We start from the raw sequence: 20553 nt of genomic DNA on the forward strand, positions 1-20553 counted from the left end.
AAAAGGAAAAAAAAAAAAGAAGAATAATATCCAATGTAAATTGAAATTAAATTCAACGGAATATTATTCGTTTTATTTATCATTTACGTATATACAAACGACATTATAAATAAAGTTATGATATTTACGTCGAATACAGAAATCGCTTAAAGTTATACACGAATAATTTCAAAATTACGATACGATTGTATTACGATATTATTCAACCTGTTCCTAAACTGTTATTGAAATGATATATACTTATATATCGTATTTATTTTATAAATATTTTATAAATATATATTGTTAGAAATTTAGAAATAATCGTTGTAGATTTGATCGATAAATTTAACAGATCTAATGAGAGATCTCGTATTTCGTAATTATATTTGAAAAAAAGAAAAGAACATTTTTCTCGGCTGTTCTTCTTTTTTTTCTTTTATGTATTTTTTCCCTTTAAATTTATCCTCTTCGTTTGGATAAATTTTCTTTCTTTTTTTTTTCACGTGTCTTCTCAGCCATCCCTTCTCATCGCAAAAAACGATAGACGAAATTAATAGACCGATTATTAGCAAATAGAATGAGGTCTGCATGTCTTCCAAATTGAACGGGACAAATTTGTCTCCCGCATGAGCCTGTCTTTTCGGTGTTCCTCTTCTTCTGTTAATCAAATTCATGATAGTACGATTACTCCACAATGTCAATAAGCCTCCCTGATTTAATCTGCCAATCAGGAGATTCAACTTTTCGAGCAAATACGAGTTCCTCGGTATGGGATATGCTAAGTAGTAATTACCTGGAAAAAGAAAAAATTAAAAGAAGAAAAAAGAAAATTAAAGAAAATGAAAGAAAGAAAGAAAGAACAAAAACGTCCACAAATATTTAGCCGAGTAATTAAATAAATTTAACGAAATTAATAATTACGTGGACACTCTTTAACAAGATGTAATTTTGGCGATAGATCATCATTGACTATATTATTTTTTAACAGATAATAATGTTTCTTTCTGATCAATCCACTTGCATTTCTAAAATATGTGACGTCGCGCACCGCTTGCACGCCGTGTTTCAATTTTCTTCTTAAATTATTTAGTACCAACGATGTCGCAGATTCGTCATCAAAGACATCATTTAAATTGTATTTTATAAATACGATTGGTAATTCCGAAGCATCCAATTCTGTTAATAAATCAATGTCCTTGTAATATATGTCGTTGGAAAAACTTTTATATAATAATCCTCCGAATAGTCCTGCCATAGTAACGTTCGTTATGGAGAGAGTCGACAAAAGTATTCTTTCTAAATAGGAACATGGCAATTTATTTGGATATCCAACGGCGAATAGAAATACTTTGTAGGCGAGATTTACGTGATCGTAAAGTTTTGTTCTAAAAAATAAAAACATAAAGAAGAAAAATATGAAAGAAAGAAAGTAGAGAAGAAGAAGAGAATATATATATATATATATATACATACTTAAATACATGAATAGTAAATAAGTGAAGAAAGTTTAATGTGTAAGAATTAATAAAAATGTTACTGTCTAATCGATCATGGTCCCTTTAAAAATTTATTACATATAGATATTTATATTTTATTATCCATCTACGTCAAAGAGGATTTTCCCCTATTTATGTCAAAGGTATATATATTTCGAATAAAAAGTTAATCAATGCCATTGGCTAAAGCGATTTCCGATCATTATCTCTTTGAACGACGACGGACGGTTTCGTGTCATTCATAAAAAGAATACTTGACGTTTAGGTAGTCATTGTCGTTTTTTTTTTCTTTTTTTCTTTCTTTCATTTCTTTTTTTTTTTTTTTTTTTTTTTTTTTTTTTTAAAGCCATGTTTAGAGAACGCAAGGGAGAGGGAGGGAGGGAGGGAGAAAAATTTAACTTCGTAACGTGACATTACCTTTGCCTCGTAAATAACAGTAATACGTAGCACATCAGATAGATCATAATTGGCGAAATTATCGTGCAAATCCAGATAGACGGTTCAAACATGTGATGTATTCGAAGCCACTTCGGTATTTTGCGTGCCTTAGGTACGATCACGCAGATGCTGTCATATTCCATCTGACTGGTAAATTCAAAATTATTATTACTTTTCCCATAGGTTTTAATGAAAAAAGAGGCAAAAGTTGCGTCCACTCTACCATAGACAATGTCACCTAATAACAAAAGCCACGTATGTATGTATGTATGTATGTGCGTATGTATATATGTGTAACAGATCGAATGAAATTGCAAAAATATTTTTGAAAGATATTTCTCTATCTCTTTTTTCTTTTTTTATTTTCTCTCTTTCATTTTTATATATTATTTTTCGTTCTTGTTTTTCTTCTTTTCTTTTCTTTTCTTTTTTCTCTCTTTCTTTTTTTTTTTTTTTTTTTTTATCTTATTCGTTGTCATCGTTTAATTCTATTTCACTTTACTTTTACATTTTATACCTTACTTTTACATTTTTTTACCTAAGGTTCCAACGTAAGTGCCATTCGATAATTCGTATCCGAATTTAATTTGATCCCTCGGATTGATCTCGTTAACGGTGAAGTTCATGTACTTAGCAATTGTACCAAGTATAATGGCATCCGATCCATTATATCCAGCGGAATATTTATAAATGGAGCCCGGGGATGGTTTATCTTTCATTTTCATTAAAGTTTGATATTGTTGAAATAGACCTACGTTTAATTTGTAACCGTACATATTGTTCGTACGTCGATGATTTAACGTCGACAAACGTTGAAATATGTCCTCCTTTGAGACGACGTTAATGGACTCGAGTTTACCTCTTTCTGTAATAAAGAATGATAAATAATGAGAGAGTATAATTGTTAGAAAATTCTTCGAAAGGAAATTATTAACCCTTTGACTGATCCGAAGTGTTCTAAGCTGAAGAGCCCTTCGCGTGAGCGGCATACGGCATAGTAAATAAGCAAAGCCTTGACCGGGCGCATATATCCGTCCACCAGACACCGCGATGGCCCTTGTCGGACGCATATATGCGCCCGCGGCAGTCAAAGGATTATAAACAGGTTTAACTTCCATACCATCATTTTTGTTTAGAAAGAATGGATCGTACGCGTACGTCAGACTTGGCCCATTTTTCGCGAAGGGTAGAAAAATTAAAACGTTTAATATTTGACGTCGCAACCAAAGGATTTCCAAAGTTCGTTCGATCGTCATCACGTATTTGTTATCTACGGGGTTATCTACGTCATCCGATATTATCATTACGATGAAGTGTACCCGTGACACCCAGTTGGCTGACTCATCTTCCTTCAAAATTCGCTCCAACGAACGTTCGTCCTTTATCAGTATCACGTGCAACGACCATATGGCGAAATTACTTGTTAATCTTCCTTCTGAATTCTCTCTTTTTCTTCCGTCATCCTCTTCCTTTCTTCTTTTTATTTTATCACTCAAATCATTGAGAACTTTTAACTCGTTAGTTTTTAATAAATCCTTCGAAGATATTTCATCGGAGGATCGATGATCGACTTTGTTGTCGCGTTTTTTTTTTATCCGTGTTCGATCCATCACGTATTTCTTTAGAAATATCGTAATTTCGCATTCTTCCTGATTTATATCACGTACAAGACCGTCGAAAAAATCTTCGAGATAATATGATTCGTTCGTTAATATCCCATATAGATATAGATATTTTGTCACTCTCGTATGACATATAGCGTCGATCCAAAATTTTCTTGCACTTTCTTCCATCTCATTGAAAATTCTATAACCGTGATCGAGCTTCACTAATAAAATTACGATCATAAGAATGAGTTTGAAGAACATCGTATAAAAAATTTATCAAAGAATATCTAAAGACGACGATTTTAATCACGTGTCTCTGCCGTCAAAGAAAGTAGAGATAATACTCCGTCGCGTGTCTTGTCGTTCTTTCCTTTTTGTAAACTTTTTCTGTTTACTGAGATATCCTTTAAGACACACACACACACACACACACACACACACACACACACACACACCCTCTCTCTCTCTCTCTCTCTTTCTATTTCTTTCGTTATTACACGACGTTAGTTCGACTCGATATGTGCTCGTTTTTTTTTCCGTCGCTCTTATTGACTCTTCAACCCTCCCTCGTTAGACGTCTCAACGTTCGTCTTCGATCAAATCCAAAATTACAATCTACATACATACATACAAACATAGTTTGTGATTACATCAAAACGTTATTTTGAGATCATTAACTCAGTGAGAATTGTTAATAGGAAAAAGTAATTTCCTCTCACTCTTTTTTTTTTTTTTTTTTTTTTTTACTGTGATAAATCGAGAGATTTATTCGATTAGATTATCGCGTGCAATTATTTCTTATCACTTCCGCTTTCTCTCTCTCTCTCTCTCTCTCTCTCTCTCTCTCTCTCTGTCATCAGTCGAATAAAATGATCTAATGTCAAGTAATGTGTAATACCTCTTTTTTTTTTTTTTAAATGCTTCGATTGCTTCGTTTTCTTATTCTTTTTTTCTTTTCTCTTTTTTTTTTTTTTTTTTTTTTTCATTCTTAAAAAGTCCCTTAATAAAAGATACGTACGATCGATCTAATTAGACGTATCAATGTGTCTATGAGAAATATAAATAGAAAACGTAATAAGTGCATTCTCGAAAACGAAAGAAGCAAAGATAATGAGACGGAAAGTTATCGTTGATGTTGATGGAACGTCTTATATCACCGATAAGACGTTTTTCCATTCGATCCCACTCACTTTAATTAAATTCGATCGAAGGACAAGAGTAGTAGTTGTCTATACTTTTCTCATGTGTTCAACGAATAGCTTATTCTCTCTCTCTCTCTCTCTCTCTCTCTCTCTCTCTTCCTTTTTTTTTTCTTTTTTCTTCTTTCTTATATCGATCGATTACTCGTAATCGTTATCTTATAGATCTTTTCTCAAGGGATTCGAATTTTGAAATTTTATAGATTGTCCCCTTTTTTCAAAAGTCGAACGAGACATCGACGAACTAGCATTATCTTTAAACGAAGGAAGAATCGATTGATACAAGTTGTACACAAGCTTTCAATTCGCCAAGTTTCTTCTCCTGCCTCTATTAGTTCTCTCTCTCTCTCTCTCTCTCTCTCTCTCTCTCTCTCTCTCTCTCTCTCTATCTCTCTCTTCGAAATTCACGATACGTGTTCGAGCATAATTATAGTTTTAGCGAGAGTTTAATCCAATTAAAGTTCGTTCAATCGTATTACCATTGAGTGAATTCTCGAATTATATGATAATCCTCTTGTTTCTTACGAGAAATTATCGTCCTACCGAGAATTATTTGATTTTGAAACTTCTTCAAGGCAGTGATATACATATATTCTTCGCGAACGTTCTATTTATTATCGCTGGATATATTTATTTATTTATTTTTCGTTCTCATTGTTCTTTAAAATGAGAAAGAAGAAAAAGATGTTACTCGATAATTGGTAATATCGAACAAATGAGAACGATTGTTAATCGATCGATAATCGATATTCCTTAGAACAAAGTCTTTTCATGAGTTTTATTATTATTTTTTTTATATTTATAGATACTTAACGGTCATCATTATTGAAGCAATATTGATTTAATTATATCGTTGCAATGATTGAAGATAATACACACACACACACACACACACATATATATATATATATATATATATATATATATATATATATATAACATAAGAGAAAGAGAAAGAATTACGAGATTTTTATCGAATGTTTTTTTCTTTTCTCCTTACTCATTTATGTGCTACTATGATTATGTCTATTGCACGTAGCTGTCCTTGAACTTCTAACGTTAATGTTTATTTAAGATAAGATCCGAACGATCGTCTTGTTCGTTTAATTTATGTACTTATCCAGAATAATAATACAACGAGTATTTTTCCTTAATTTCCACCATACAATCTGTATCAATCAATGATATCTAAACCACGAGTTGAGTTGACTTTTTAATCGATCCTTAACATTATTTTCTATATTCATATGATCATTATCCATTCGGATAGCCGAGCCCTTCCGGTTTAATCCGAGCACGAGTTTAACTGAAGACGGATATACATATCTCTTTGGTCGGCTTACATAGACGTCAGAACAGAAGTGAACAAATGTAAATATTCGTGTTTACCCTTAACCACGACGATTTACCAACGATCTCTCTTCCCATTTCCTTTTTTTTCTTTTTTTTTCTCTTTTTTCTTCCTTCTCTCTCTCTCTCTCTCTCTCTTTCTCTTTCTCTCTATCTTTCTCTTTCTCTCTTTTTCCTTTTTTTTTCCTTTTTTCGAAGTTAACGAGTCAGTAGAAGTCAGTTCGACGTTACGTTCGAGTAGGGCATGTGGCAAACAATGTAAACTTGATAAAACCTAAAAAGAAGGACGAAGTATACGAAGTATGTTGTATGTAAGTCACGAAAATTGTTGTCCAAGTATTTGTCCTAACCGTAAGTAAGTAAATGATTACATACTTACGTAATCAACAAAAATCGAAAACTATTCGAATAATTGCTTTCCTGGTATATTTGTAAATCAATCAAAGGCTCTTATGAAAATTGCGATCAATGTGAGTTCGTTGTTATTAAAGGTAAAAATTTAACATAAAATTAGTTCGAAGAAAGAGATCTGTTTTCTTCTCTCTTTCTTTTTTTCCTTTTTTTTTTTCTTTTTATCTTTTTTTTTTATCGAATATCATTCTTCCTTGGCACAACTTTTTGCCGTTGATTTTTTTTTTTTTTAAATTCTTTCCAAGTACGCTTTATCCCGATAAAAATTTATCTAAGATTTTCTCCATGCTCACTTTCCATTCGTCGACGATTATATCGAAGATATTTCTTATCGAAATAACTTTTCTAGAAAATTTCAATCGAATATCTTTTAGATCCAATGTGACACACAAGTGCGTACTTATATGTTTCTTTTTTTCTTTTTCTTCTTTTTAATTGACCTATTAATAACGGAATTTCGATGAAAGAAGACCTTTTGACATTTTATATACTCTTTTTTTATATGCAGATGAACGGTCGAAGGATTAAACGAAACGATTGAAAATAGCATGCGTTCATTAGAGTTGGATTTTTTGGAAAAAAAAAAATATATATATATATATGCTTACTAATAAAATCTAACATTAAACGTAGCGAAATACAACTGTATTAAAAAAATGATCTATGTGGGAATGATCATTTGCTTGATGCTTATGCCAACGAGAATACAATCAAAATTCGACAATATTCAAAAGGGAAGGATTGGCATCGAGTCTAAATTGAGCATTGAAATAACAGAGAATTTCAAACGTATGCTGAATTATGTGAGAAATTCAAAGGAATTCCAACCTTTTATGATTTCTTTACTTTTGTCCGATACGAAATCGAACGTGCTCGTGTCCCTCTTACATCACATGTCAATCGATTTTATTCAAGGCTATCGAATAAGTGCCAATGATTTTCTTTCATTATATACGTGGAAGGATGAAGGACGTATCACTTGGATCATACCGATCGATGATTTAAACGATCTCGAAGTCTTGATGTATTTAAACGAGAAATTATGGAAACCCAATGATCAATATTTGATAGTTTTCGTTGGTGAGGAAACGTCGGGGAATACATGGAAAAGAATTTTCGATGAGCTCTGGATAAAATTTAATGTATATAAAATTTTAATTACAACGATTACCGATCAGTTTCGTTGTTTCTTAAATTATCATCCATTCGATGTCACAAGAAAAGCTTTTGGGAAAGTACATAAATCATGTTTCGATGATATCGAAGAATATTCTACGAAGAGAAGAATAAACTCGATAACTTCACTTCCATCAGATGATATAAGTTTCTTCGAAAATTTCGAAAATGTAAATGGTTATCCGATAAAGGTTACCGTTTTTCCTTCGATGATGATGTGTATAGAAGTAGACGAGAACAATGTCGTCCATTATACCAAATTAGATGCAAATGTGATGAAGATGTTGGAGAGCAACTTGAACGCAAGTTTCGACGTAAATGTATTGGATAAAAATTCCGATATTGATCCCTTTCAAAAATCCTTACAAGATATTAGTGATCGCAGGAGCGAGATCATATTTACAAGCCTTTTTGTTAAAGCTTACAACGATTCTTATCTTTATCAGTTTACAGCGGCCATTGCCGAAGATAAGCTTTGTTTTATCGCACCGACTAAAGGTTATTTACCAAAATCATATATGCCATTTTTACCTTTCACGAAGGACCTGTGGATGACCCTAGCATGCTATAACATTTTCGTGACGATATTCTGGATGATCCTGAAATATTTGAGCTATTCGTTTCGTAATAACAAACCTATTACATGTTCTCTGGGGGAAACGTTCTCGAATATCCGTCGGGGTAAGCTTGCACGCGATAATATCCTTTTGAAAAGAAAAAAGGATAATATTAGTCGGAGGAAAAATAAAGAACCACCTGAGATACATCCATACGTTATTCGTTGCACAGAATTGATTATATTATTTTGTTATCCTTTCGAAAAGGCTTATACCCCGGCACTCAGAATATTTCTTTGTAGTTCGTTATTATTTGGACTTGTAATAGTTGGACTTTACAATAATTGGCTAATGTGGACTCTTAGCAAACCATTGAGATATCCAGAAATAAATACTATCGAGGACGTTGCCGATTCGAATTATACGATAGTAACGAAATATTTAAATTTGAAAGAGGACACGTTTATTGGGAAGGATCCATTGGAAACGAAACTGCGGAATAAAATCAGTGTTCTTAATACGGATAAACCAACGAATTACTTCGTCGCCTTCGACAAAAGCGTTATTGCTCTTGGTCGATTTACATCGACCAAGCTCGAGAATTATTCGATTTATTACGACGACGATGGGAACAAATTGGTCCACATTGTCGAAGAGTGTCCAGTTACTTATACGCTTTCATACGTGATCAGACTTAATTCTCCTTATACAGAAAAGATCAATACCTTGTTGCTAAGGATTCAACAGTTTGGATTTATTAATTTATGGTATGAGGAAATGACGTACCCTTTATTGGTCGAGGATAAGAAAATGAAATTGGCATTGAGCGAGAAAAAGAAGAAACTCACATTGGAACATTACTCGTTAGCGTTTCTTGGACTTTTTATTGGCCTAATCGGATGTTTCCTCGTATTTCTCGGTGAGATTCATTATGCGAAATGCAGAAGGTGTTGATTTAAAATTCATAGTTTTGTGTGCGCCTGTACGAACCATATTTATTATATATACATACATACATACATACATACATCTATATATATATATATATATATATATATATATAAATTTCAATTTTTAAAAGTTTTATCCATTGAATCGATCTATGTACATAATTATTAATGAACGATTATAATCTGTGTCAAGAGCTGTGAGTGAAACAGCTGTTGAGGGTGATTAAATCGATTTCACTTTATATTTTAAATTACATAGAAACAGGGGCTTACAATGACAAACGATGAGAGAGACGTCTGTTGATCATAGCGATTGTTGGTACATAAGTTATAACAACGATAAGTATCATTGTTACTATTAGCTCGTATTTTAATCATTATGGACGCACAGTAGCACATCTGCACGCACCATCAACGCAGTACTTGCCACCTTTTCCACCAGGAATACTGCCAACGTATTTACAAGCGGCTTTGCATTCATCCTCCGTGCAACCTAAAAAGATTCGTATTCTCTGTTTAATGTCGTTAAAGGAAAAACAACAAGAAAGTTTATTATAACGATTTTTCATCGTATAAAATTTACTTCACTTGTTCGTTCTTTCTCTTTCTTTCTTTTTTCTCTTTTTTTTTTCTCTCCCTCCTTTTTTTATTTCTTTCTCTTTTCTTTCTTACAACTTTACCACGACTTGTGCGTCTCTTTTCTTTTTTTTTTTTTTTTCTTTTTTTTTTTCTTTTCTTTTTCTTTTTTTGCTTTACTGAAGAAATTAATTTGATTTAATCACAGACGATAAACCGAAAATACACTTTTTAATTCGCATTAATGTTCATAAATTATTTAACGTTGAATAAATGTATAATGACGCGTGTAAAATTACATTTTGTTCGGATAAAATTTTTTTGTCTTTCTCTTTTTTTTCCTTTCTTTCTTCTTTTTCTTTTTACGTTTATACGGAAAAAAAGAGATGAGAAAAATAAAATCGTTATAACGACGTGTAAGATCATTTCTTTACAGGTTTATCATATTTCATGGATTTCTATTGTATAGAGACAAAAAGAGAGAGAGAGGGAGAGAGAGGGATAGAGAGAGAGAGAGAAAAATATATATATATATATATATATATATATATATATAAACGGTGATTGATACTTACTCGCATTAGTGAAAGAAAAGCAGGTCAAAATGACGAGGAACAAGTAAATAAGATAAAATATCTTCATGGTGCTTTCTTTTTCCTTTTTTTTCTTTTTTTTTTTTTAAATCGTTCTTCCACTACGTTCAATTTCAAAAACTTCAGAGTGATAGATATATTTTCAACGAATTGAGGATTGGATCTTGTAGCTGGCAGCTCGCTTTATATACCTCATTTTAACAGAGGTCACAGAGGTGACATGGTTACTGATATGGAATTTGCGAGAAACAGACAGAGCTAATCTCCTTTGCGAGACCTCGATTTGCTTATTCAATATTACACACATTTCTGATTCTTGGTATACATCAGCAGTAATTAGTTTTAAACGATAATAACTAGTTCGATACGTGATTAAATTTATAATTAATCCGATATAGATATTATTGTCTTTTGTACTATTGTTTTTAACGTGTGTGTGTGTGTGTGTGTGCGCGCGTGTGAGTGTGTAAGTACACGTGAGTGCGTGGGTTTTCGTGTGAGCGACATTTTGTGAACGATTAATGAACAATTTTTCGCAATACGTTTTTTCTTTTTTTTTTCCTTCCGATCTTGACTACAATAAGTTTTGTATTCGACGTAAACTTCATGTATAATATGCGTTCAAATACTTGAGCGAATTCGAATGGAGAGTAGATAAGTAAATCATGTCGAAAATCATACGTTCTCAATTTTATCTTAATATTATGTAGGTCATAATAAGTACTTTTTTTTTTCTTTTTTTTCTCTCTTCAGTCTTAAAATTCAACGTTATCTTTGTACTTACTCGTCGATTTTTCTTTCTTTCCTTTTTTCTTTTTTCTTTTTTTTTTTTTTTTTTTTTTTTAATTCGAATTAACAATATATTCGAACGAGTTATATTGCAATAAATCTCTCAATTATTATTATTATTATTATTATTATTATTATTATTATTATTATTATTATTATCGCAAATGAGATAGGAATATCGATAGAAACTATCGTAGGACTTTTTTCGTAAAACCTTTATCATAGATACTCGATAATTAAACGATCTTCTCAATGAAAAGGATAAGCACTTTCGTTCTAGTCTTTTAGAGAATTGAGAATGCCGAGCACGTAGCTCATTTCTTCGACTTTCGTGTTCCTGCTAAATAGAATTAAGCGATATTCTCACCTGTATCATTGTAGCATTCCGATCGTATTTTTTCTTTTCTTTTCTTTTTTTTTTTTTACTCTTTGTAATACGTTTACAATTTTACGTAGTTGAATTAACAAAAAAAAATATTTATATATATATATACATATAAATTTACTTTCTGATTTGTACGTACAATTTTAAAATAAGTGTAACATATTGAACTGTCAAAATGATATATATAGGATCATAAGATCTCTAAAGTTGACATTTATCATCGGTTATAGATCACATTTATTATTCATGAAATACCGTTTAAAATTTTAAACGATAGATGTATATCGCATTAAATTGAGATCCAATCTTCGAAATTATGATACTTGCATCTCTCGAGGGATTTAACTTAAAAGAAGGAAGCAAAAGTGGATCGTACACTTTTACTAGAGAGAGACTTAATTGAAAAATAACACCCTTTTTCGAGGCATACATAATCATGAGAACGTCATTATGCTTTCAATGAGTGCAAGGAAGTGAATTTGTAGGATGAAAGTAAATTTAAATCAGGACGAAGCTAAAGTAAATCCTCTTCTTATAATTGATCTACGTAAAATATCCCGTACGGTTCGAGAATTTTGCAACTTGTTAATGAAATCTTTTCAAATTATTTGTTTGACAAAGACACAAAAGTCTTTTTTCTCGTGAATTAAATTATAAATAATTCCATGTAAGAATAATGATTTAATCTTAACTTTTCTATTTTCTTCCCTCTTTATTTTCTTTCTTTATATATACATATATATATATATATACGTGTATGAAAAATACAAAAGTACATTTGTTCTTTTAAAAAGATCAAAATTTGTAGAGGGAAGGAAAAGTAAAAAAAAAAAAAAAAAAAAAAGAACCAAAAAAAAAGCAAAAAAAAAAAGAGGAAGAAGAAGAAGAAGAAGAAGAACGTTATGCTTTTTTTTTTCGAAAGAAAAATAAAATTCGAGGCTACAAGTAAAGGGAAGAAAAATTTGTCCTTTGAAATAACATTAAATTAACATTTAAAATTGAATCAAACGATATTATGATTTTATTGAAAATAACAATAGCAAATGTTCTTTGTTAAAACGAAAACTCAGGTTTAATTAGTTTTCATTAACCTTATTCTCTTTCAAAGTTATTAATCATATTGATGACGTATTATTCGTAGTAATTTACTACGAGCGAACGTTATTGTTGCAAAGAAAGGAAGACGTACGGAATATGATAAGAAAATCGAATCACTCAGAGCTTTCTACATTTTCACAAAGTTATCGTAGAAGAGAGAAAGAGAGATAGACAGATAGAGAAAGAGAGAGAGAGAGAGAGAGAGAAAGAAAGAGAAAGAATAGGTATACTCTGGTATCGCAAAGGTCCTGCTACTTCTCATCACATCCTGCTTTCTCTCACATATATCCTGTTTTATCTCACGTATACGTACGTATATATATATTCAGAAATGTTTATTGCAAAAATTGTTATTTGAAAATTCTTTCGAGGAAATAAAAACATACGTCGGACGTGACACGATGAATGTTCTGTTTTTTTTTTTTTTTTCTATTTTTTTATCTCTTTTTTCTTTTTTTATTTTTCTTGTTTGTTCATTTGTTTTCTTTACTTTTCTTTGTACATCGTATTATCGTCAGTCGACAAAAGAGGAACATATTCTCTTTAACTTAACCCTCTTTCCCCTTTAAGTTAGAAAAAACCGACCAGCTCATTCTCCTTATTGCTACGTATATACGTTGGAAATCAACGATTTAGATATATTATTTGTTTTTTTCAAAGCTCATCTTGAACAAGATAAATATCATCGTTCCTTTTTCCACTCTGATATATATATATATATACATACACACAATATATAAATGATTATACTCAACCCTTTTTTTCCTTCTTTTATTCTTTCTGCTTTTTCTCTTTCTTTCTTTCTTTCTACTCTTTCCTTTTCTTTTTTTTATTAATAAAATAATATCGTAACATGAGTTATCGCGTCTACTTTGGTTCAATTCTCTCGGAGTTGTATTATAAAAAGGAAAAAAAAAAAAAAAGACATAGGAAAAAAAAATAAAAAATATTATTCGAACTACGTGAAACGGACACTAGTTATCCAATTTTGATTGTTCAAATCGTCCATTGCATTTATCCAAAGGAATGATCTGGAATAATGTATGCCACTAAGTTTATCCACGTAAGTTTTTTATTTCATTAGAAGAAACTTCGAAAATAGGAAATATATTGTAAGAAAAGTTTTGTTAGAGAACATAAGTGGAAACTTTTGTACGTTGTTTGTGTATTTTATATATATATATATATATATATATATATATATATATATATAAAATATATATATATAATATTTTATACATACATATATATATATATACATAGAAAGAGACAAGCGTGGATTTATGTATGAACGTATATATGTATACTTATGTCGAGTATAATGTTATACCGTTTAAAAATGTACATTGGGAAATACGCGAAAAGGGAAAAAAAAAAGTTTCTCTCTTTACAGGGTACAATATTTTAAGGATAAGTAACTTTATTTTTTCAAGATTATCAAATATTTCATAGACGTAAAAAAAAAAAAAAAAGGGAAAAACGAAGTTTTCAGTAGTTATTTCTCCGAGATTTTTTGTATTTTTTTTTTGTTTTCTTTTGTGTTTTTTTTTTGTTTTTCTTTGTGTTTTTTTTTGTTTTTTTTTTTTTTCGAAATAATCCATTAATCTCCAAGGACATATATTTATATATGATTTGTAAGTTTCACATATAATGAAAAATAATTAATATAATTTCACATAAGTTTCAATATATAATGGGATTTTGTAATATTGATTTTTTGTTGTCGAAATATGCTATTTAATATGAGAGCTTATAAATAAGCTCAAAAAGAAAATAAAAAGTAAAAAGAAATGGACGTAAGTCCAATTTGTCTAGGAAACACGCATATGCATTTTTCAAATGGGATGTAGGAGTATTCTGAAAAAGGAAAGAAAAAAACAATAAAGAAATAAATAAATAACAATAAGCTTCGAGAAATAGATAAGACGGAGGAGGGTTGTTTTTTTTTTTCTTTTTTTAACCTACTCGAAACAGTATAATGAAGGTACAAAGGATACATTGTTCTTATATATATAATACATGTCCAATTAATTATTTTATCTCGGCGTATTTATTCTTCTTCTTTTTTTTTTCTTTTCTTTTTTTTTGTAAAAAAAAGGAACAAAGAACGGAAAAAGAAAAAAAGAAAAAACAAAAGAAATGAAAATTTAAGAAATTTTATTGAAATTAATCTCAAAATATATAACGTTGGAGAAAGGAGCTAATGGTTCTTTGACGTTAGACCAATAAGTCAACGCTGATAATAAACGTGGTCGATCTAAATTCTTGTTTATTAATTATGACATTAATTTGAACATACATTCTCTCTCTCTCTCTCTCTCTTTGTCTATCTCTGTATTTCTGTCATTTATTCTCTGTCTCTGTCTCACCTTCTCTCTATATATCTATCTTTATCTTTTTCCCACATAGAGTATATGTACGAGCATTTATCAAGTGTAATTTCAGATCGGTGATATATTAAACTCTATCGAACACTATATGTATGAACTATATGTATGATCGGTCAAAGCATTGGTTATATAATACTTTAAAGTGTTTCTGTGTTAGGACCATCGTTTATAGTCATTCTAACTGATCATAGAAACAAAATAGAAAAGAAGAAACGAGAGAGAGATAAAGCATAGTGTGAACAAAAAATATCAAGATTTTACGATAAAAATTCAAAACATCCGAAAGTTTGGATATTAGAAAGAGAGAGGGGGAAAAAAAGAGAGAGAGAGAGAGAGAGAGAGAATTTTTTTCCTAAAATATCACTACGATTTTACGTTGAGAAATTAAAATCTCAGCAGGTGTCCAGATATCAAAGTGAGTGTGTGTGTGTGTGTGTGTGTGTGAGAAAGAGAGAGAGAGAAAGAAAGAGAGAAAGAGAGAGATAGGAAGAAAGTGAGCTTTTAGACGATAGATCAAAAGTTATGATTTTACGATAAAAATTCAAAATATCAGCAGGTGTCTAAATATCACAGAGAAAGAGAGAAAGAGTGAGAGAGAGAGAGAGAGAGAGAGAGAGAGAGAGAAAAAGAAAATTCTTTTCTGTAAAATATCCATATCTATGATATTACGATAAAAATTCAAAATATACAGATGCTCGGGTATCAGAGAGAAAGAGTGAGAGTTTTTTTTATTACTTGAAAAAGGCACCTTCGGTTTATATGATTATAAAGAAAACGAGAATGAAAAAGAAAAATACAACCAAATTGATTAAAGGATTTGTGGATTCAACCTTGAGCTATGTATGTATATCATGCAAAGCACGCCAATGAAGACGCCATTGTTTGACCAACCGAAAGCATTTGGCTTGGAGTTGATGAAAAGCAACGTGGCATACCAAATTGACGGAGGTCCCTTTGGGAGTACCATAGTTTTTGTTCACCTCCATCATCATCACGGTCCCGAAGATGGATATTTTTAGAGGGTAAACTCAATAAGAGTAAGAGAGAGAGAGAGAGAGAGAGAGAGAGAGAGAGAGAGAGAGAGAGAGAGAGAGAGAGAGAAAGAGAGATCTCTACTGTTCCGTGAAATCTTTTGTATTCGTTACGAAGTCTAACATTAAAAAGATATTTTTCTTTTTTTGTTAAGGAAGATCTTCTTGGATTTTTGAATCTTAAGTTTCTATGATCGTTTATAAACGTCAAGTTTCGAAACGTTCTTAAAGTACACTCAGAGTCAAGGGATTATAATATATATATATATATATATATATATATATATATATATATATATATGTCTGTGTGTGTGTGTGCGTATATAGGACGAGTCAAAAATCTTTAGATGGATTGAAAGTTTTTAAATCATTTGAAAAATTAATTATACTTTTCCGATATTTTTGAGGCTAATTTATTTTTTCTTTTTATCAAATTGCAAAAACCACCAAATTTCTAATTGGATGTCAGAGATGTCACGAAAATGAGTAATTATTGATTTTTCGAAAGTCCCATTTATCAGAGGAACTTTCGGTATATCCTGTAGAATATATTTGTACTATCAATCTAGGATAGAACTTGGTAGATCTTCCTATGGTTTCTAAAGACACTTCTCTCAAAGTTCGGTTTACAAAGGATAACGTTGTTTCCTCTTAACGTTTCTCTTACTTATTTAAGATGGTCTAATATAACATTCAAAGGTTCTCCTTTATGTCAAAAAGCAAAGAGAATCGAAAATAACTCTCAAATTACATAGTGAAAGATCATTCCACAATATATATATATATATAAATTTATATATATACATATATATAGCTATCAAAGTGGTCGAGAAATCCGATCGTAAATCTTTGTACATATACGGAACCTCTATCCTCCACCCTTCTTTATATATATATATATATATGTATATATATATCTTCAAAATCTTTATCAAAAAGAACGATCAATCTTTGCGAACGCACATGTATATATTTTCTTAAGAACGGTTAGATCGTTGAGAGATTATTATTATTATTATTATTATTATTATTATATATATACATATATGTATGTATGTATATATATATATATATGTATGTATATATGTATGTATATACCTACGAAATATCATAGAAACGACGTGATAGTATTTTCGATGAGGAAAGGATCGTGATCGCTTTTTATCTTATTTATATCTTTTATAAAAGAAACAAACGAACTAACGAACGAAAATAAAATAAAACGAGAAAATTAAATTACTTAACGAAGGGGATTGATTTAATTCGATATTTATCGTTTATAAATATTAGAATAAAAATGTATGCTTACGTATGTACCTCCAGCATCAGGCGAAAAAAGGAAAAATCGAAAGAAAACAAAAAAAAAATAGAGAGAGAGAGAGAGAAAGAGTAAGGAAAATAATCGAACGTAAAAATGCAAATATTTGTTTATGTTCGTAATAGACGAGATTGAATATTTTATAAATTTATGTCAGTCGTCCATTCGTTTAACCTACGACACTATCTTATCGTAAAAAACAATAATTCTTTTTTCTCCTCTTTTCTTCTCTTTCCTCATTCTTCATTTATATGGAAAGTTAATATGATGCATTTTAATGAAAACATCGTAAGGGAAGAGCAACTTCGATAATGATATTTCGTAAAAGGTGATTAAAATAAATTGGGAGGAATTAAATAGATAATTACATTAGATCAGACTACTCAATTTATAGATTGGAATATTCAGAGAATCGTAACTCTTTATATCGTGACATTTCTATATCAATCTGACTTTTAATGCATGCGCGTTGAAAAGATTCATTATCATTTAGATTTTCGTGGAAAATTTATTTGATACTTCGAAGTTACGGAAACATTTGTAAATATATATATATATATATATATTATTTGCGAAATGATGTATAATTAAAGAGATAAATATGTGCAACGATCAAGCGCAATATTCTATGGAAGATTTATATTCGTATTTTATCTCTCATTAATTCAAAATAAACAAGCGTTCAGCTTTTAATAATTACAGTAAAAATTTGTCTTACACTGAATCATTATTTCCGGAGGAAAACGAAAATGAAAAGTTGTTCGCCGTTATCAAGGGTAGAAGAAATTAAGTTGATCGTATAATCTCGAAGAAAATTAGAAAATGTTTCTCTTTCGGTCTCTTTCGTTTTCTCTCTCTCTCTCTCTCTCTCTCTCTCTCTCCCTCTTTCTTACTTTTTCCCTTTTTCTTTTTCTCTCTTAGAGCCGTCGTACTCGTTAATTACTACGACATTGCGAATGAAATTAAAATTCTTCCTTCTTTGCTTGAAAACTTGAATTCGTTTTCGATTACGCAATGTCAAAGAAACTAATTTAAATATTAGAAATGTTAGAAATGAAATCATCGACATATTTGATTGGTTTGACATACATTGTTTGACATACATTGGTTTGACAAAGGGATAGTTCTTCTTTTTTCGTTTTTATTTATTTATCTTTTTTATTTATTTATTTTTTTTTTTTTTTCATTCTTTTTTCGTTCTTTTTTCTTTCTTTTTTTTCGAAAAATGTATCATAATCTTGTAATAAAAAACCTCTTCCTTTGAGATTTAGATACGTTTATTCGGAAAATTCGAAGGATTGCGAATGGACCCTTTGCTGAACGGATAACAAGCTCTGTGATGTATACACACACACGCGCGCGCGCACCCACACACGCACATGTACGTATATACTTGTGGATATTTATGTATACTTCTAATCACAAAAATATATTGTAGTTTCATCAAGATCGAAATTTATACCATATTATACGGATATAATGCAGTACTTGAATTTTTTTTTATACTTGTAAAAGAAATTTTATTACGATTTAGTTGTTATAACGATATAATTCAATGATTTCAACAATTTTAAATTAAATTTTGTTCATTCTAAAGAATACAAAAGATTCCCTCTTTTAATGTAAAATTTAACAAAACAATTTCTCATTATTATGTAATTCGAGCAAGAAGTTTATTCCATAGATAGATAGATAGATAGATAGAAGAAGAAGGAAATAATGTATTCGTTATCGTCTTCATTTTATCACTTGCAGATAGATTTGTAGTTACGTGGTCATAAGGAAGAAAAAGATAAATAAAAAATATGAATAAAGATAAATATTAAGTAAATATATTATACAAATTTTCTACGATCAAACGTTTTAATATAAAATTCATTTAATAAATATTGATTGAAATTTTATCGAATTGTTTTTTCATTCATACATTCGACGTAATATGAATTAAATAAGAATATTGAGATTTCATTGATGCGTGATAATTAAGAAACTATTATCAGAAATAATTATTATTGAAATATTTTGATTTGATTTTGCCATTTTGAAAATAATTTCGATTGTTGTACTTCAAATAACAGAGAATTATTTATTTCCTTGTATAGGATGTAAAAGATTTATAGGTATTACGATTAAAAAAATTGTTCAACGAACATATGTTTATCAAGAAAAGAAAAGAAGAAAATAAAAAAAAAAAAAATTGTAAACGTACAACTTAAAAAGGAGTATCATATTAATATGGTAAGTTAGTCGATCGATATTATTTATTATTAATTTTCGTTAATCGATGTTTGTGCAGTATTAAACATGACTGAGGCATTAAACTTATTTCATTGAGTTAGTTCAAGCTAACCGAAATGTTTGCACCTTTCTATCGTGTCTGTCTATTTACTGAGAGAGAGAGAGAGAGAGAGAGAGAGAGAGAGAGAGAGCACAAACAAAACTGGAAATGATTGGTCGATTTTAACTTCACCATTGAACAAACGAGAACTTTTAAAAGAATAATATTAACCTACGATAATTTATAATCATTACTTATGTCAAAGAAATATTGTCTATTTTATGTGTGTATACAATATGTTTAACTTAAAACTTGTCAAACACTTTTTATTAATTACACTTTTCTATTGTTATTTATTGAAGGAAAAGTAAAAATAAATATGTAAGAAACGTATTTAATATACAAAATAAAAATTCTACGTGACATTTAACCTGCATGATGTCAAATATATTTCACATCTATGCAATCTTTTTTATTTTGTATAATATTAGTATAATCATTTTCGAAATGAAATGGAGATCTGTATGTGTGTGTGTATATATATATATATATATATATATATATATATATATATATATGTATATACACACGCGTATGCTTTTTTATATGTCACATACTTTCATTTCAATCTTTATTAACATCAATTTCTCCGAAGTATAAAACGTGCGTGAAAAATGATTTTACATCGTGATAAAGCTGTTTTTAATTTAAACGACAACCTACTTGTTCCTATACTCGTAATTAAATTCGGTTGTTTCCGTTCGATCGTTATCGTTTTGTTTAATCAAACGAAATGACGGTAGCGTTGAAGATTTTACTTGCGTTTATTAATTATTGATCTTGCAGCATAAAAAGAAGAAGAAGAAGAAGAAGAAGAAGAAAAAAAAAAGAAAAAAAAGAATTTTCCCAAAAATACGAAATACGTGCTC

At 30.0% G+C, this 20553-nt stretch overlaps 2 protein-coding genes across 11 annotated transcripts; one reads left to right on the forward strand and one right to left on the reverse strand.

The window, feature by feature from the left end:
- Positions 1-36: 36 nt before the first annotated feature.
- Positions 37-10494, reverse strand: LOC124422051. Of its 4 annotated transcripts, none has more exons than XM_046957952.1 (5): positions 9065-9195; positions 2455-2781; positions 1896-2154; positions 904-1367; positions 37-775 (listed from the first exon to the last, which is right to left on the reverse strand). In XM_046957952.1, the coding sequence occupies exons 2-5, from the start codon at positions 2690-2692 to the stop codon at positions 363-365; spliced, it is 1374 nt and encodes a 457-aa protein (XP_046813908.1). In that variant the 5' UTR covers positions 2693-2781; positions 9065-9195; the 3' UTR covers positions 37-362. The 4 variants fall into 4 exon arrangements, 3 of the variants coding, with proteins under 3 accessions (XP_046813908.1, XP_046813906.1, XP_046813907.1); XM_046957950.1 differs by lacking the exon at positions 9065-9195 and adding an exon at positions 3037-5568; XM_046957951.1 differs by lacking the exon at positions 9065-9195 and adding an exon at positions 3037-5568 and having other exon boundaries at positions 625-775; positions 1004-1367.
- Positions 5784-19577, forward strand: LOC124422053. Of its 7 annotated transcripts, none has more exons than XR_006941788.1 (4): positions 5784-6383; positions 6992-9135; positions 15812-16019; positions 18618-18718. XR_006941788.1 is itself a non-coding variant. In XM_046957956.1 (4 exons), the coding sequence occupies exons 2-4, from the start codon at positions 7140-7142 to the stop codon at positions 18824-18826; spliced, it is 2154 nt and encodes a 717-aa protein (XP_046813912.1). In that variant the 5' UTR covers positions 5784-6383; positions 6992-7139; the 3' UTR covers positions 18827-19577. The 7 variants fall into 7 exon arrangements, 6 of the variants coding, with proteins under 6 accessions (XP_046813912.1, XP_046813914.1, XP_046813913.1 ...); XM_046957956.1 differs by lacking the exon at positions 15812-16019 and adding an exon at positions 18785-19577 and having other exon boundaries at positions 18612-18727; XM_046957958.1 differs by lacking the exon at positions 15812-16019 and adding an exon at positions 19102-19577 and having other exon boundaries at positions 18612-18727.
- Positions 19578-20553: the final 976 nt, after the last annotated feature.

The sequence above is a fragment of the Vespa crabro genome, chromosome 2 (genome assembly GCF_910589235.1).
Source record: "Vespa crabro chromosome 2, iyVesCrab1.2, whole genome shotgun sequence".
Classification (NCBI taxonomy): Eukaryota; Metazoa; Arthropoda; class Insecta; order Hymenoptera; family Vespidae; genus Vespa; species Vespa crabro.

Excerpts from the sequence above, each read along its gene's own strand:
- LOC124422051 (XM_046957950.1), bottom strand. The coding sequence starts at position 3,784 with ATGTTCTTCAAACTCATTCTTATGATCGTAATTTTATTAGTGAAGCTC. Across the intron at positions 2,782-3,036 it reads CTTTCTAAACAAAAATGATG|AAAGAGGTAAACTCGAGTCC; the intron begins GTATGGAAGTTA and ends TCTTTATTACAG. Across the intron at positions 776-903 it reads TCTTGTTAAAGAGTGTCCAC|GTAATTACTACTTAGCATAT; the intron begins GTAATTATTAAT and ends TTCTTTTTCCAG.
- LOC124422053 (XM_046957953.1), top strand. The coding sequence starts at position 7,140 with ATGATCTATGTGGGAATGATCATTTGCTTGATGCTTATGCCAACGAGA. Across the intron at positions 9,136-18,611 it reads ATGTTTCCTCGTATTTCTCG|ATTTAGATACGTTTATTCGG; the intron begins GTGAGATTCATT and ends TCTTCCTTTGAG.